The sequence below is a fragment of the Aedes albopictus genome, chromosome 2 (genome assembly GCF_035046485.1).
Source record: "Aedes albopictus strain Foshan chromosome 2, AalbF5, whole genome shotgun sequence".
Taxonomy (NCBI): Eukaryota; Metazoa; Arthropoda; class Insecta; order Diptera; family Culicidae; genus Aedes; species Aedes albopictus.
This window is the reverse complement of record NC_085137.1, coordinates 113,492,446-113,508,994: the sequence shown is the minus strand read 5'-3', so window position 1 is coordinate 113,508,994 and position 16,549 is coordinate 113,492,446. Positions and strand designations below refer to the sequence as shown.

Here is a 16,549-nt window from a genome sequence, read left to right as displayed (position 1 = left end):
ATAGGAACACCTGCCCAAATGTTACAAGACCCTACATGTAAAGGAATAATATCAATAAAGCCGATACAAATTTATTTTTGACTTTTTGTATCCAACCCCCCCCCCCCCCCCCCATTACTTCAAAAATTTTTGGCGCACGAGCTGCGCGTCGTTTTTCCATAATTTCGTCGACTTTTTGCCTCTCTCTTATTCAACGACATTGGAGATGGAATCTGCATATTTTGACTTTAGTGTCAACGATTAGTAATGGGCGCTCTTATTTCGGTATTAGTCAAATAGCCAACATTATTATTTATTATTTTTATCCCCCCCCCCTCCACCAGCCAAAGATTGGTGGGACAAAAAGTGAAATAAATATTTTTATCTCCCTTCTTGGCACAGACCTACTGGTCCATATCGAAATAAATATTTGTAACGGCCTAATGAAATCTCAAAACTTCGCCTCACTTTGCCTAGGGTATACCTTTTTTGGCTGGCGTCGGATCACTTTGCGGTGTTCGAACAAGTTGTTTGGTATATAGTAGACTGGGTCAACAAAGTCGATTTTTTGGAACAAAGCTTTTCCGATTCTTTTTAGCATCCAAAAAAACTGTGCAAAATTTGGGAGCGATTGGTTGCGTCCCCGTATTCCGCATTGCAATTGAAATTTGTATGAAATTTAGTATGGAAAAACGTGCTTTTTTGAATTTTCCTCATAAATTGTTTTTTTTTGTCTAAAATGATCTAACTAATGCCGTTGAAGCCTAGAATATGCGGAAGAACTTTGTCAAAGACCGTAAAGTGATCCGACAGCTATGACAAAAGTTATTACATGCAGATCGTCTGATGGTCATATAACATATAAAGGAATAACATCAATAATAAAATCTCAATTTATGGCCCAACTTACCAAGCGTTTACCTTTTTTTCACAAGCGTGGGATCACTTTGCGGTCTTTGGCAAAGTTTTTTAGCATATCCCAGACTTTACTTCTACGTTATCGATTACTTAGTTGTAGACAAAAAATTTGAACTTATGAGAAAAATGCCAAAAGTACGTTTTCCCATACTAAATTTCATACAAATTGCAATCACAATGCGGAATACGGGGACGCAACCAATCGTTTCCAAATTTTACACAGTTGTTTTGAGCGCTATTCTAGATTATATAAGCTTTGTTCCAGGTTGATGCGATCAAATTTTAATGTTTCCCATACAACGTTGACCCACTCTAGTATATAGTCACCTACAATACATAATATCAAAGGGTTTTATCATCAAACGCTTACAGCGCCACCTAGCTTCTGGGAGTCCAAAACAACCGGTAACACTTGGCATTTTTCATTAGGCTTGCTACCCAGAATTAGCGCAAATTCGTAAACAAGTAACGCCGCAAAATATACGTTATGTATATCAAAGCACAAAAAAACAAAATGACTTTTTCGTGAATACTCATGTTTTTCATTATTGGTTTTGTGAATTTCATCGAAATCACTATTTGGGGATAATTTCACGTTGAATGTATCTACACCAGCATTTTTTTTGCTTCGATATAACGTACAAAGAGAAAAAAATTCGCGTTTAGTATCATACAGGCGTATCTACAATAATCGATTTCTCTTCATCGATTTTCTCTTTGGGGTTTTCCGGGAAATACGATCAGTGTTTGGATGATCTCTTGATGTTTTTCGGTACAGGACGACTAGGACTAGCATCTAGAATAATGAAAATAACGGAAAAATAATAATCGACCAAGTTATAGACCAAAGAGAGAGTCGATGAAGAGAAATCGATCATTGTAGATACGCCCGTATGATACTAAGCGCGAGAAATACTTACTTACTTGATACTTGATGGGCTACAACTCGTAGCGGTGAGTCTACGTCAAATGAACCTAGTCTATCCCAGTCAACCAGTGATCATATAAAATGTTGAAAAACAGGGTAAAAGTGGAGGCAGTATGCGTACATTTTACATGCGCCTTAATGGATGCATGCACGCATATGACCTCCACTTTATCATCTTATGCAACATCGTATACGATCACTGGTTGTCTGGTGCCCCTCCACTGGTCTTTTTTTTGTAGGGTAACTTATCACTGCAACCATTTCTCTGATCTATTGTGATAAATCCACCGGTCTTGGTCCTGTGCCAATCGCTTCCAGTCGTCCTGAACGTTAAGAGTTACATATTAGGTCTTCCTCAACTGCAAAAAGCTAATGTGTGCGCGGCCTTCCACGAAGCCGATGGTTCTCTGGATCTCTGCTGAATATGATTTTAGTTTGTCGTTCCTCCGGCATACGAGCCACCTGCCCAGCCCATCGTAGCTTGCCGTATTTAATTCGCTTTACTATATCCATCTCTTTATATACTTGGTACTATTCTTAGTTCATGCGACGCCGTCGAATACAATCCTGCATTGTACCGCCGAGTATTGTTTGCAGCAATTATCGTTCGAAAACTCTAAAGGCTTTCCGATCAACTTCTTTTAAGGACATAGTTGCAGGAGTACAAAAATGGCAGTCAACATGGCCGTCACTCGCCTCCTTACTTCTCCCTCTCCCCACCCCAGTGCTCGCTGAGAACGGAGGTTGATGCAAAAAATCTTTAAATTATGATATCTTTCCTGCTTAAATCCTACCGAGGTTAGTACTCATGGTTTGTAACTATATTTTATGTACGTTGCGAAGTATTTTCATCCAATCAATTTACAACTTTGTGCAAATCTGTAGCTGGGACCTCACTTTTTTTTTTGACGAACACAACACACCTACTCAATATTACTTTTTAAGCACTTGATGTGATACATGTAATTGTTCCCTCTTTAATCTAATTAACTGTTTTAGGTGAAAGAATCGCGAAATTTTCAGTTTTGTGATCGAAAACCCGATGTTTATAGTCTTATAGAACACCCTATTGTATGATTTTATACAGCTTCTTGGGGAGAGATCAGGTATACAGACCTCTTGAACAACTTCAATTTAATTCAATGGATTTTACAGCAAAGATGGGAACACTCACTTGCAAAAAGTTACACTCACTTGCTATTTTCTCAGCTCAGAAGCGTGTAATCAAGAAACGATGTATGGACGACTTTTGTGGTTTTGTCTAAAACTTTGCTGAATAGAGTACGGGTCGCACACGCATACCGAAGTCGTGAGGGAGATGCGAAAGCAACTCTCCACGAGGTGAATGTAAATTTCACTCACCTCGTGGAGAGTCGCTTTTAAAATTCTGTCACGACTTTAGTATGCGTGTGCGACCCCTACTCTATTCAGCAAAGTTTTAGACAAAACCACATTGTAAAAGTCGTCCATACATCGTTTCTTGATTGCACGCTTCTGAGCTGAGAAAATAGCAAGTGAGTGTACCTCTTTGAAAGTGAGTGTTCCCATCCCTGTTTTACAGCGCAAAAAAAGAACTATATTATTCTCTAACGAAAAATTTCAATGCATAAAAACCTAAAAGAACTGCAAGGGCAAGTCTTGATTTCTACACACAAAGATCACAATGAGACGACGTCTCATTGAGGTACATACACAACATTTTTCATGCGCGTACTATGATCTCAAAACTCACAGATTCCATTTTAAACAAGCGCATAGAACACTACCTTATTCATGTATACATGAGATTTTAGACACTATGTTTAAAAGGTTTTGATTAACTTACATTACGCAGTACCATGCGCAGTACTCAAACTTTAAAAAAAGTATTTTCAATGTATAGTTAATTTTTTTTAAATGTATATAAGGCACCTCAGCCCAAGTGTTCAGCTTTAGCAAACTCTTAGTCCAAAGAATTGGAAATAAGTTTCTAATTTTCTAAAATATTTAACTAGTCTGATTCCATGTAACAGTAGATAACACTAGTTTACAGCATTTTTGAACTCGGTAAGCTGGTGATCGTTTTTGGTGTAGAATCATGCCCTGAGTTCGAAAACGCAAATGAAAAAAATTACAGTAGAGCCGAAATTTTTTCGACTTTCCATACAAGGTTGATGACTTGAAATCGTTTTTTGTTCTATTTTTAAGCAACGACACTCACTTCACACATCTCATTCTCCGTAATCAATGCTCCGATTGAGCTGATTTTTTAATGTAACTCGCCTACATATGATATGTCAAATGAACGTTGAGAAAGAATATTTATATTATTATTTTCTTATTCTCATTTCTCATTTCTTCATATATTTTTGGAAATAAGGCTAAAATTTAAGGAGATCGTCCCTAAAACTCGCCAATATCTTGAATTTCATCAATCTGACGCAAAACCTGCATTCAGATGATCGAATGGTATTGTATTCAGCTTTTAATTTATGGAAAAAGATTTGTAATTGGTTGAACAAAACTCAAGATATTTGAATTTTAGTAAATTCCATATTTTTAAAAGTTGTAAAACTTGATATTGAGCTAAAACTCAAAAACCGCTCTACTTAAAATTTTTTGAAGCACGGTTTCGAAATCATTGCTAAACTGTACTTCAAAAACTTTGGTCGTTGACAGAAGTTCACGACTTTCGTTTTATTTTGTAAACTAGTGTAACAGGTTTGAAAATATTTACAGCGAGTGGGTTAAATTAAGTAGATTTTTTGGAGTTATAGTACTCTTCAAATTTTTGGTAATGTTCTTCATACACATTTATTTTATTTCTATTTTTATTGAAATCAGTTTTTATTGTTCTGATTTCCGTAAAATTCCAGATTATCGACATTCAGCATAATTTTACTCAAGTTCAGCTTTACTAAAGCTCAGTAACGGTAGTGTTGTAGTGTTTCTTGTCGAAGTTTGGTAATTTTTGGCATTTTTTTAAAATATTTTAACTGTTGAACTGGGCCTGGAAATCTAACTGAGAATGTTAACTTCAGGCACCAACTTGTACTCATTTTTTTTAGAACACAAGTAAAATCTAAAATTTTAACATAATCTCCAACCTTCTGACTGAAAGCTCATAGTTTCAGAATTCAAACTAAATTTGTTGTATAGCTTGCATACAAGTTGTTGTTCAAGTTGTATGTGCAAGCTGAAGTGAAACGCCAAATTGTATGGTGTATGTAGATTATTATTGTCATTATATCCGTACTTTGTTGACGTCTGGACGAAACTTAAAGTGTAAGTTAATTTATATGTTATTTTATGTCTTATTTAATGAAAATAAATTGTAGTTTCGAGTATCTGTTGCAAAACAATACTGTGGAACTGGTTTCTGTTACAGCGTCCGAAAAACATCTGCGGCGGGATGAATTCCCGTCACAACAAAATGTCTGACAATTTCATTTGAATTTTTTTTATGTGTTATGCATTTATATTCCGACCCGAATGAGCATTACTGATAAAAGGATCGATAAGAAAACAAACAAACAGTTCAACATAAGCTAATTGAGAGTTTTATTACAATATCGCCCTAGCCTTCGCGACCCACCAAACATCAGCCCACGACCCACCAGTGCCAGTGGGTCGCGACTCACAGTTTGAGAAACGCTGAATAGAGCAGTTTCAGCTCACCGCACGAATCGCGTAGACGCGACCTTTTTAATAGATCATGGCGTAACTCGACTGCTGTCACAATGTTAAAGCCTTTGTTTTGATGCGGCAACTGCCAGAAAAGATGGCTTCAATGATCCATTCAAATGAAATTTTGCTGTAGTTTGCTTGTAGTGTGGGCTGCAAAACGGTGAGTCTATAAGGAGAGCGTCCAACATAGCTCTGGTCCTTACAAGTTCCTACCTCATGCTTCCACGGGTCAAACAATGACAAAGACTGCCAGCTAAGAGTTGTGTGCTTTGCTGGTAGTGCAGCCTGGGCACTGTTGTTCTGACTTCAGCTAGATTGAGGAGGTACGACACGAGCGTCTGTTCACCAAGGAGGTGCGGCTCAAACAGCGTCTGTTCTGGCATCCAGCGGATGAGTAATAAATGCTGCATCACGCCCAGCTAGATCCAAGGTGGTAGTCCCATCAGCGTGATCGCCCCAGTGTTGATTGGGAGGTTAAACAGAACTGGCACGATGGCCCTCCGGTGAGACAGGAGTGTTGGCGTAAGCCCAATAAGCCACCCGTAAAAATCCCCATTGCGAATAACATAGGAGAAAATACGGCTCGATACAATCGGCAAAGACCCACGCGACGAAATAAGGATTACGATTGGAAACTTGGAACATGGAATTGCAAGTCACTAGGTTTCGCAGGATGTGACAGGATAATTTACGACGAACTACATCCCCGCAATTTCGACATCGTGGTGTTGCAGGAACTTTTTGAACTGGACAGAACGTTCGGAAAAGCGGGCATCGAGCGGCTCTTCTACCAAGTACCATCAATGAACTGGGAACAGGATGTATAGTGTTGAGCAAGATTCGACAACGTGTGATCGGGTGGCAGCCGATCAACGCAAGGATGTGCATTAGGGTGGAGCTATTTTTTAAAAATCTCTCCAGGATATGATTTCTCAAGTGGAAAATGATCTACTAGTCGAAATAAGTGAGCTGTACAAAAATGAGCGATTTCGGTTGATATTTAGGGGTGGCGCAAAGGGTTTAAGTGAAATTTTTGCTAGAGCAAACCATCAAAAAAAAAACATTTCAAATTTCATTTTCAAACATAACATTTCTAGACTAAATCGGTGATTAGGAAGAGCTGTATCGCGCTAAGGACACACGAAAGTTCTACGAGAAGATGAACCGCTCGCGCATAGGCTTCGTGCCACAAGTCGACATGTGCCGAGATATTACGGGAATATTCTCACGATCGAGCGTGAGGTGGTCGACAGGTGGCGGCAACATTACGATGAGCGAGCACCTCAATGGTGACGTTGCAAGTACCAAAGGTGGCGTGCTAACAGATCTAGGAGTATGTGCACAGGACGAAAGACTTCCGGCCCCTGACCTCCAAGAGATTGAGGAGGAGGTTGACCGGTTAAAAAACAACAAAGCCGCTGGAGCAGATCAACTACCAAGCGAGCTTCTAAAATACGGTGGAGAAGCACTGGTGAGAGCACTACACTGGGTCATTACCAAGATTTGGGAGGTGGAAGTATTACCGGAGGAATGGATGGAAGGTATCGTGTGTCCCATCTACAAAAAGGGCGACAAGTTGGATTGCGAGAACTACCGCGCGATCACACTACTGAGCGCTGCCTACAAGATACTCTCTCAAATTTTATGCCGCCGTCAATCTCCGATTGCAAGAAAGTTCGTGGGGCAAAATCATGCTGGATTTATGGGTGCACACGCTACAACGGACCAGATGTTCGCCATCCGCCAGGTGTTGCAGAAATGCCGCGTATACAACGTGCCCACACATCACTTGTTCATCGATTTCAAATCGGCGTATGATACAATCGATCGGGAACAGCTACGGCAGATTATGCACGAATACGGATTCCCGGATAAACTGATACGATTTATCAAGGCGACGATGGATCGAGTGATGTGCGTAGTTTGAGTATCAGGGACACTCTCGTGCTTGCTGTTAACATTGCTTTAGAGGGTGTAATTAGGAGAGCGGGGATAAACACGAGTGGAATCACTTCAATCCAACAAGCCGTTTTCGAGTTATATTTTTTTTTAACCCTAGTAGGATGTCGAGGTCAATATGACCCAGAAAGGCACACTGAACGTGCACTACGCCGTCGTGGTACGATAATCCTAACATCGTGGGTTTAAGAAGAAAATCAGGTATTTGTTATACGTTCTGGAGAAGAAAAAATGGTTATGTGTAGATGCAATAATAAATGATTCACGATCCAGTACATGAACAAAATCTTATAGAATTTGGAAAATATCAAAAATGTTTTTTTTATGTTTTGGGCTGGAAATGTTCAATATGCAGTTACCTTCCCCAGTAATAGGATTTTATCTAACACCAATTATCCAAATACGTATCAAGACATTTAAAATGTTACAAACGCCACTAAATGCCGTCGACAGATTTCACTTGGGTCTCCACAAACTGCTCACAAAGTAGGTACCTACCTATCCAACAACGGAACGGAGAGTCTTTCGCCGATAATGACGATTACTGCTAATTAGTATTCACCTCCAGTCGCCTTCCGATTTCCGTTCGAAACAAGACACTCTGTGAAGAGATCCACGCTCGTTGGCCCCCGGACTCTTGTAATTGCTGTGTAATATGCGCCTCTTCCTATGTCTTGTTTGTCTGGAAACTGTTTTTCGCTCGCTGTGTCGCGCGTTTTTGTTCTCTGCTAACTGTGTGTTGAAGGCATCTTTTTTTTTTCTTTACGTCGCAAATCCGAATGAAAATTAAACAATTTCTTTCACCGAGATTCCACTTGGACTCGGGCTGCCATTAAGAAAGCCATGCGATGGCAGGGAAAAAACATGATTGCGGATCCCGCACTAATTAGCATATGTACGAGGTTTTGAGGTGATTTTAATTGTTCTATTTATGAGAATGAATGAGTTATGTTAAGGCTTGTCGATCTTCAACTGTCTGGCTAATTAGTGTGAGTGCATAGGAAGAGCACGCTATATTTCATAAGCCCATAGAATGCACATCATGTATGGAATCAATCGTCCACGTTCTAACTGATGGATGGCACTTCTCTGACACCTATCGTGACGCTAACATTGACTTTGACGGGTATCTGGTACGCCCTCTGACGAGGGCGAGCTCCATTTTCCCATTCTAAAGGACTGCTGGATTACAATAGTGGCTGCCATCAACAACGCAGCCGAGAGCACCATCTGGTACGTGGAAAGGAGTCGACGGTACCATCTAAAGTTGCATAAAATCTCAGCATATTGTTCCAATCCATGTCTTGCTTGCTCTTTTCCAACCTCAAAGTTTATCTACTTTAACACTGACTCTGGCTTATAACAGATCGATATGGTTGTCAACTATCGTAAAAACCATTTGCCTACGGTGATCCATTCTTGCAGGTGGAAACAAGTGTGATCATTCCCAGCGATTATAATCCAAATAACAATTATCATATCACTTTATACTTTTTTTTGCAGATTTATGTGGATTCTGCTCAGAACATCCGGGGAACCGCGTATACGAACAGTGAATCAGTTTAGCGAAACGCTTCTGCCTGTCACTGAGCACAGATCTGGAAGCCAGGATACCGTCATCCTAAAAAAAAAAGTGTTTAAATTAATCATTTCTTATTAGGCGAAACAAAAAGTCCTACCACAGTGTGCTTCATTAATCAAGAAAAGTGAAATAATATAAAGTTGTGAGAACACGCGTGATTCGCTCGCTGCATTTAGTGAACCCGTCAGTCCGTCAGCCGTGCAGACAAGCCAGCAGAAGGCGAGCGTCAAGAAAAACGACCAGAAATTAACGAACCGACGCCGAACAACCACCACCACCGCCGCCAGCCCGCAGACCAGAAGCAGCAACTCTCGGCCGTGTGTGTGATGATGGGAGAACATGAAGAAGCGATTTGAAATTTAAAATCAGAACTCGTTTTTCAAACTCTCTGGTACAATATTTGCTTTATGGATCGTCGGCGGTGTCTTGCCGGCCGCTTGGCAGCCTCTTTATGAGCCTAGTGTGCAGAAAAGTGTGAATAAATAAAACTGCCAATATCAGCGCATCGGAAGCCGGTTGAAGAGGCGTGATTTGAGTGATTTGAAGAGACCCCAAGCCGGTGACACAGCTGCTCGGTTGGCCTTGGTGGGAACGAAAAAGTGCGACCAGTGCGCTGCGGGTCGATTTGAGTGAAGTGCATAGATACCCATAATCCACGAGTGTGAACGGGTGTGTCATCGACCGCCCCCTGCAACCAACTGAAGCTTAGCAGGCTCAGTTCGGTTGCTCGGTTCCGTTCGGATCGCGACAATGGCAGTGTCCTGCCCGGAAGTTATGTACGGAGCATACTATCCCTACCTGTACGGCCGCGCCGGACCCAGTCGACCATTCTACCAGTATGAGCGGGTAAGTGCCGAAGAATTCTTTGTTATAGGGTATTCCTATTTTGGGAACAGTGCTCCTATTTTCGTGATAGTACACACAAAGGACTCAAGCGATACTGTGTTTTGTTAGGAGTGATTTCTAGTCCGAGGGTTATTTTTCACTTAACCTAATTTACAGCTCTTTTGTCCACTAGGGCAATGTGTGAGCGATTCCAATTGGAAGCTGTACTTACAATTTGTACAGCGCCTAAATGTATTAATTCTACTGTATAACTCTACTATATCTAACTGGTTGCCGTTGTGCTGCTTTCACTTTCTACCCTATCATGGTAGAATGATGAGCACGAGGAAGCTGATGTGTGGCTGTTGGTTGTTCCTGTTTCCAGTCCGATTGGGGGTCCATTATGAGTTGCCGTTCGCCGATGTCCAAGTATCCGGGTCCATTTGAGCCATTGGCTCAGAAGAGGGTCAGGTGTCAGCTGCTCTCAGGGGGAAAGAGCAACTGACGGAAGTGCCGGGGCTGGGATCGAACCCATACCATCTGCTTATGAAGCAAACATGTAGCCACTACGCCACGGGACCCGGCTTGTTTCATATTTTGTCTACAAAATTAACCTATATTCTGCTCTATCATATGCTGCGCCATGGCACTTTTTGACGGAGTCACTCTTTTTATTGAACTTTTATTCTTGCCAATAGATGCGGAGTCTATTGTATTTGTATTGTATCATGTATTGTAAAGTTGGTTCCAGCTTTATCTGCTAGATGGCACTAGTGAACCAATGAATTGGTTAACTTCTGTACCTAGAGAATAAAAAACATAGAAGAATTTCGTTTTTGACAAAATTGATCAGGACATCAAGATCCATTCGATAATGAACAATTTGATTCTATCCGCGAGGAGGCGCTAGTCAATCTTAGAAAATTTCAATTTCTGCTTCTCATAAATCACACCACATAGAAGTTTTTGCTTGTGGAAAAGTTAATCAGGACATTAAGAACTATCCGATAATGAACTATTTAATTCTAGGCCAAGTAACATTTCGATGACCAATAAGCCCTCAAGAGGTTTTGTGAACCGTCATAAAACCTAATACCATTTATTTTGCGTTTATGATGGTTCTAAGAACCTCTTCTAGAATGTTTGACTAAAAATTTTACTTTGAAGGTTTATCCGCTAGGAGGTGCTAATGAACCTCATAAATTTTAACTACATAGGAGAATTTTGTCGTCGGCAAAGTTGAGTTCAGATCATCAAGAACTTCCGGATAATGGACTACAGGCATACCTCGATAGTACGTACACCATCGCTTCGTTTAGTGTACGTACTATCGAAACGTACGTACTATCGAATCACAATTTTTGATTCTAGGTATATTCGCTAGGAGGTGCTAGTAAGCATTAGAAATTTAAATTCTACCTTTATCTCTAGAAACATCCCAGCCAACACGAAGTCGCATATGATGTAGAATAAGATGCTAACGTGGAGGCCATATGCGTACATGCCTCCATTTGACCGCGTGTAAAGTGTACGCATATCGCCTCCACTTTAGCATCCTATTCAGCATCATATGCGACCATGTGTTGGCTGGGATACCACACACAAGAATTTCGCCTTCGGCAAAGTTGTACAGGGCATCGAAAGCTATTTGATAATGAACTTGTTGATTCTGATTTTTTTCTCCAGAAGGCGCTAGTGAATTTTACAAATTTCAAACTTCTGAATCAGCTGGATCAGCTGATTCTGAATATATCCTCTAGAGAATCCAAACTACTGAAGCTCGAGAATATTATTCTTCTTCTTCTTTTTCTTCTTGTTCTATTTCTTCTTTATGGCTCGCACTGGAACTTGGCCTGCATCTCTTCAAGTTAGTGTTCTTTGAGCACTTCCACAGTTAATAATTAAAGGACTTTCTTTGCCTGTCATTGCATGAATTTGTACATTGTGTGGCAAGTACTATTTTACACTATGCCCAGGGAGTCGAGAAAATTTTCCCGACTGTAGCGGGAATCGAACCTGCCATCTCCGGATTGGCGATCAATAGCCTTAACCACTAAGCTAACTGGAGACCCCAAACGCCACAGAAAAAGAGAATCAGACCACACAGAAAAATTTTATTTTCGGCAAAGTTGATCAGGACCAAGAACTAGGGTCTGGAACCATTTGGGCTGGGGGGCCTATTTTGCGCACTTGCTGCTATTACTCAGGCAACTTTAAACCGATTGACTTCATTTTCGGGACACGGTGAGATACGTACAGTATCTAACCATGTACAAAAATTGAAGTCAATTGGTTCAAATTGACTGAGTTACAGTAGCAAGTGCTCAGAGTAGGTCCACCTGCCCAAATAGTCCCAGACCCTATCCGATAATGAAAATATTATTCCATGGTTTAAAATTTTTTTTTTCTCGAAAATAAGACTACATAGAAGAATGTCGTCTTCGTCAAAGTTAATCGGGACATCAAGGGATATCCGACTTAAGACGTCAAGATGATGAATTTACTCATTTTGAAATGTTCATCTAAATAAGCCCATATCAAGAATTTCGATAAGTATTCGATGATTTCAGGTTGACTTTCTGGGTTTATTCACCGCATGACTTTATGATAATTGAATTTTATTGGCTTTTCTGGGTGAACGTAATACTACTCAAAGAACGAGGGTGTAACTCCTTTTTTGAGTAGTATTACGCTCACCGAGAAAAGCCAATAAAATTCAATTATCATAAAGTCATGCGATGATTAAACCTAGAAAGTAAAATCCAGTTGGCAAGAAAGAATGAAACTCGGTTCGAATAAGTTCATTTGGTCACAATAGGAGCATAAGAGATGAAAGCGCAAAAAATCAAATAAGCAACGTTCGCTCGATATGTATCTCTATCTAAACAAGTGTCACCGATCGATAGAACCGAAAGCAAAGCCGAACAACATTGAACAGATCACAACCACGATCTTTTTGGCTGTCTAGGGTTAGTAGTCATCATCAAACTACTAGTACCTAACCGTTCAAAACCAGGACGTTAGGCAAAGGGGTCGTCGTTGTGATTATGTTGTTCAATTTTTATTATTATTATTATCTGTATTACCGAGATTTTTAGCCCTAGGCTAGTTCATCTTGGGACCCACGCTTTACTTCCTTTCCGAAGGAAGAACTCACATTTTGCGAGTTTGTCGGGAGTGGGATTCGATCCCAGGTCCTCGGCGTTATAGTCAAGTGTTCTAACCATCACACCAGATCCGCTCCACAAATTGTTGTTCAATTATGTTATTTGATTCATTTTTTTCTTCAAAGACGTCGAAATACAAGAATCGCAGTTTTCCATTTGAAGAAGTTGTTGCTATGTAATTTTGTTAAAAAATATATTGATAATATCCTGTTAAATAAATAGGCGATTTTCAATCAATATTTTCTTGAGTTACAAGATGACACCTGTATATTGTTTAATATGTTTTTGAATAATACTACTTCTTTTGAATGCTGCCAAGAGATATTTTTAAATAATAAATATCTTATACGAATAGCAATGTTAAGAGTTTACAATTATAAGATTTTTGTGGTATCGTGCATAAATTACTTTACACATAAAATAACAAATCGCTGGGAAATACTTGATTCAACTCTAGCAGCTCGTGCAAAATAAATTCATTTTTTTTCATACAAAAAGCATATTGTTGATGAATCTCGCCAATAGGAAATTTGGGGTTTCGAGATTTTCTGTAACATCTTCTTTCTTACATAATCTTACAATAATTGAATAATGTTTTTTTAAACCATCAATTTTAAAAGGACCGTTTTCGTATTTTTATTTTTTATGGGCGTTTCTGTAAAAAAAATGGAAGATATTGATAGAGAAACATGAAAAATGCATGCTTTAAAAAAAGTTTTATCCAAGATTTAGGGTAATTCGCCAATTGTTGAACGGTTAGTACTGGCATTTTTGTTTTCGTTTGTTTTTCCGTACATGATTCCACTTTAGTTGAAAAACATCCAGTGAACGTCTAGATCCACTCATTCCTTATACTTCCCATTTAATTTATATTCCCTTAAACTCCATTTTCTAAGAGAAAATAGAACATTTGTATGGGAAGTCTCTAACCCAAATGTTGAACGCTTCCATAAGCTAGCTCATCCTAATGTTGGACGATTCTCGCCAATTGTTGAACGGTTCAAGCTTTGCTCGTAATTGATGACGTATATCCCGACATAAACCTATCATTGACCTGTTTTCATTTTCGCCACCAAACCCAACACAGACCCAACAGTTATCCGATGTGAGTCCAACAGTGGCCCAACATTTGATAAAATTTGACCCGACTTTGATCCGACATCCGATAATTTCTCACTCTGGCGGAATTTTTCCGGGTTTTTCGTGTTTTTTGCCTAGTTAGTCATTTGAGTGACAATCCATTCAAATGATGGAGCGTCCATAAATTACCTCATGCAAAAATTGTCCATTTTAAACCCTCCTTCCCCTAGGTCACACTTTTTATATGAGACCTTTGAAATTTTTGTATGGGTCGTCACACTTTGCTGAACCCCCCGTCCTCTCCGCTTGAAATCGTTTTAAACATAACTAAATGCAAAAAATTGCTTAAAATATTTGACTAGAAGCGAAAACGACTGAAGAAAAGAACGCTTTTGAAAGCTCCTGAAACACTCCTGGAAACCCATGGGACACACTAAACCCCCTAGAACACCTCTGGTGCAACCCTGAAATGCTTTGAAACCTGTGGATCGCTCCTGAAAAAGGTAAAGTGACCTGGCAGATATGCTAACATCGTATGTTCAACAATTGGATCCTAGATGCATAATGATAGTGTGATAAGAAAAATATTTTTTTCAAACGGAATTACAATGAAAATGTGATTTTAAACAATGTTAAACTGTTAAGGACATCCTTCCCGTTCTTGTAACTATGGCGTGACTTTGATATTTGTGGTCGATTTGCCATCAAAGCTTATTTCGTAACAGCAATTTCTTAAAATTAATCTTAAGAATTGTGCAGTTTTCGTGTCATCAGCGGTACAAAATTTGCAATCGATATTTTTGACGTAAAATATGTATAATTTTGTAACTTTATTAGAGCAATATCATGACACACATGTATACGCATCCACATCATACGTTTACGTTGATGGAAAATTACTTAAGTTTAATTTATAATAACATTTTCAAAAACTGTTCAACATTTGGGTAGTGTTCAACAATTGGCGAATTACCTTAATCATTTTAAACAAGAACTTCATCATCTAAAAAGAGGTGTTATTCAATAGCAGATTACTTTAGTCACCAATTTTTATTGACTTTCGTGCTAATTTTGTCTTAGGCTGGACAAGCCGAAATCAACCTATGAAATTGTGTTTGTTTATTTATTTTTTTATTATGTGTATTTTAACATCACCCTTGACATCACCCTAATTCTACACTTCAATGTTTATTTTTTCTCATAAGTCACACATACCCCAGATAGCGAAATGCATTGGAGCAAGTGAGAGCAGTAAACTAAAGGTAGTAAATAAAAATCATATACAGCTTTTTCGCTTAAAATCATTTGCAAAAACTACAAATATAATCCTGATACCGAAAAAGTATTTGTAGAATGATAAATCTATATTTAAACAACGAATGCAGTAGAGCACTTCAATCTCACCTAGTGAATTGAAAATTAAATATTAACAACAATAACATAAATGGTCTCTTTATGGTTGAAACCAGGGAACTGTTATGGTCTTCTTGTTTTCTTACACCGCATTAAAATTATGCTGCTGTGTTGAAAGATAGGTTGTCAGCTTGAGCCCTACGCTTGAGCCGCTGTTATGCTGGCTACGAAAACATTGCATTGGTGGGATAGGGATGCCAATTCCTTGGTTGAAACAATAACTATTTATGTATTCAAAGTATCCGTAGGTATGAGTTTTTGACCCCATTTCCGGCATCACAGGTAAACACAATTGTGCATTACCTAAATTCACAACGAAACGACCGTTTTCCACGAATAATAATAAAAATATAGCTGTAGGTCTCACTTGCCCCGGAGTACCTTACAAGTTTTAAAAATATTTGTTGGGTATCATGCGCATTGTAATTGAATTGAATTAAAAATAACAGAGGAAAATGATCAACTTCCCCAAGAGCTTCAGTACAAGGGTGTGCAGGCTGGGCAGTCTACGCTCCATACAAATTTTGAAAATTTTGTATCTGCAAGTCTACAAAGGGGGGAGGGGGTCTGAGATGACAGCACTTCTTAGAATTCGAACCGCCATCTTGGCATTACAGGTCGTCTCTTTGAACTCCGAACATTTTGCCGCACCAAATATACCCATATTGCATATTTGTTGAGCTCAAAACTCCATGAAAATTTTCCATATTTCGTTTTAATCTGCTATAATGAATTATGGATCGCTTTCGCCAGTGCTAGTTTGGAACGCTAAAATGGCCATAACCCCAGAACGCCTGGACCAATCCGAATGAAAAACTGCAGTTCAAATCGATTAAAAATTTTCCAAATCGGTCAATGGGAAAAGCCTTAAAAGTGAGTGACCTTTTTCTGTACATATACTTACAGTGTATTAAAAAATTGTCCGTACAGCAATTTTTGGGTCAAAATAATTTTTCATTCAAATGTTCATAACTTTTTTATACACCAATCATAAACGCTGAAATTCTGATCAATCATGAATCATATATTAAA

At 39.1% G+C, this 16,549-nt stretch overlaps 1 protein-coding gene across 1 annotated transcript in view; it reads left to right on the top strand.

The window, feature by feature from the left end:
* The window catches only part of LOC109419875 (protein vestigial), a 141,208-nt gene that overhangs the window by 2,336 nt on the left and 122,323 nt on the right, over positions 1-16,549 (top strand). Inside the window, exon 2 of the mRNA XM_029852997.2 lies at positions 8,954-9,878. Coding sequence (XP_029708857.1) covers positions 9,783-9,878 — 96 coding nt within the window. The 5' untranslated portion in view covers positions 8,954-9,782. The remainder of the gene's footprint in view (positions 1-8,953; positions 9,879-16,549) is intronic.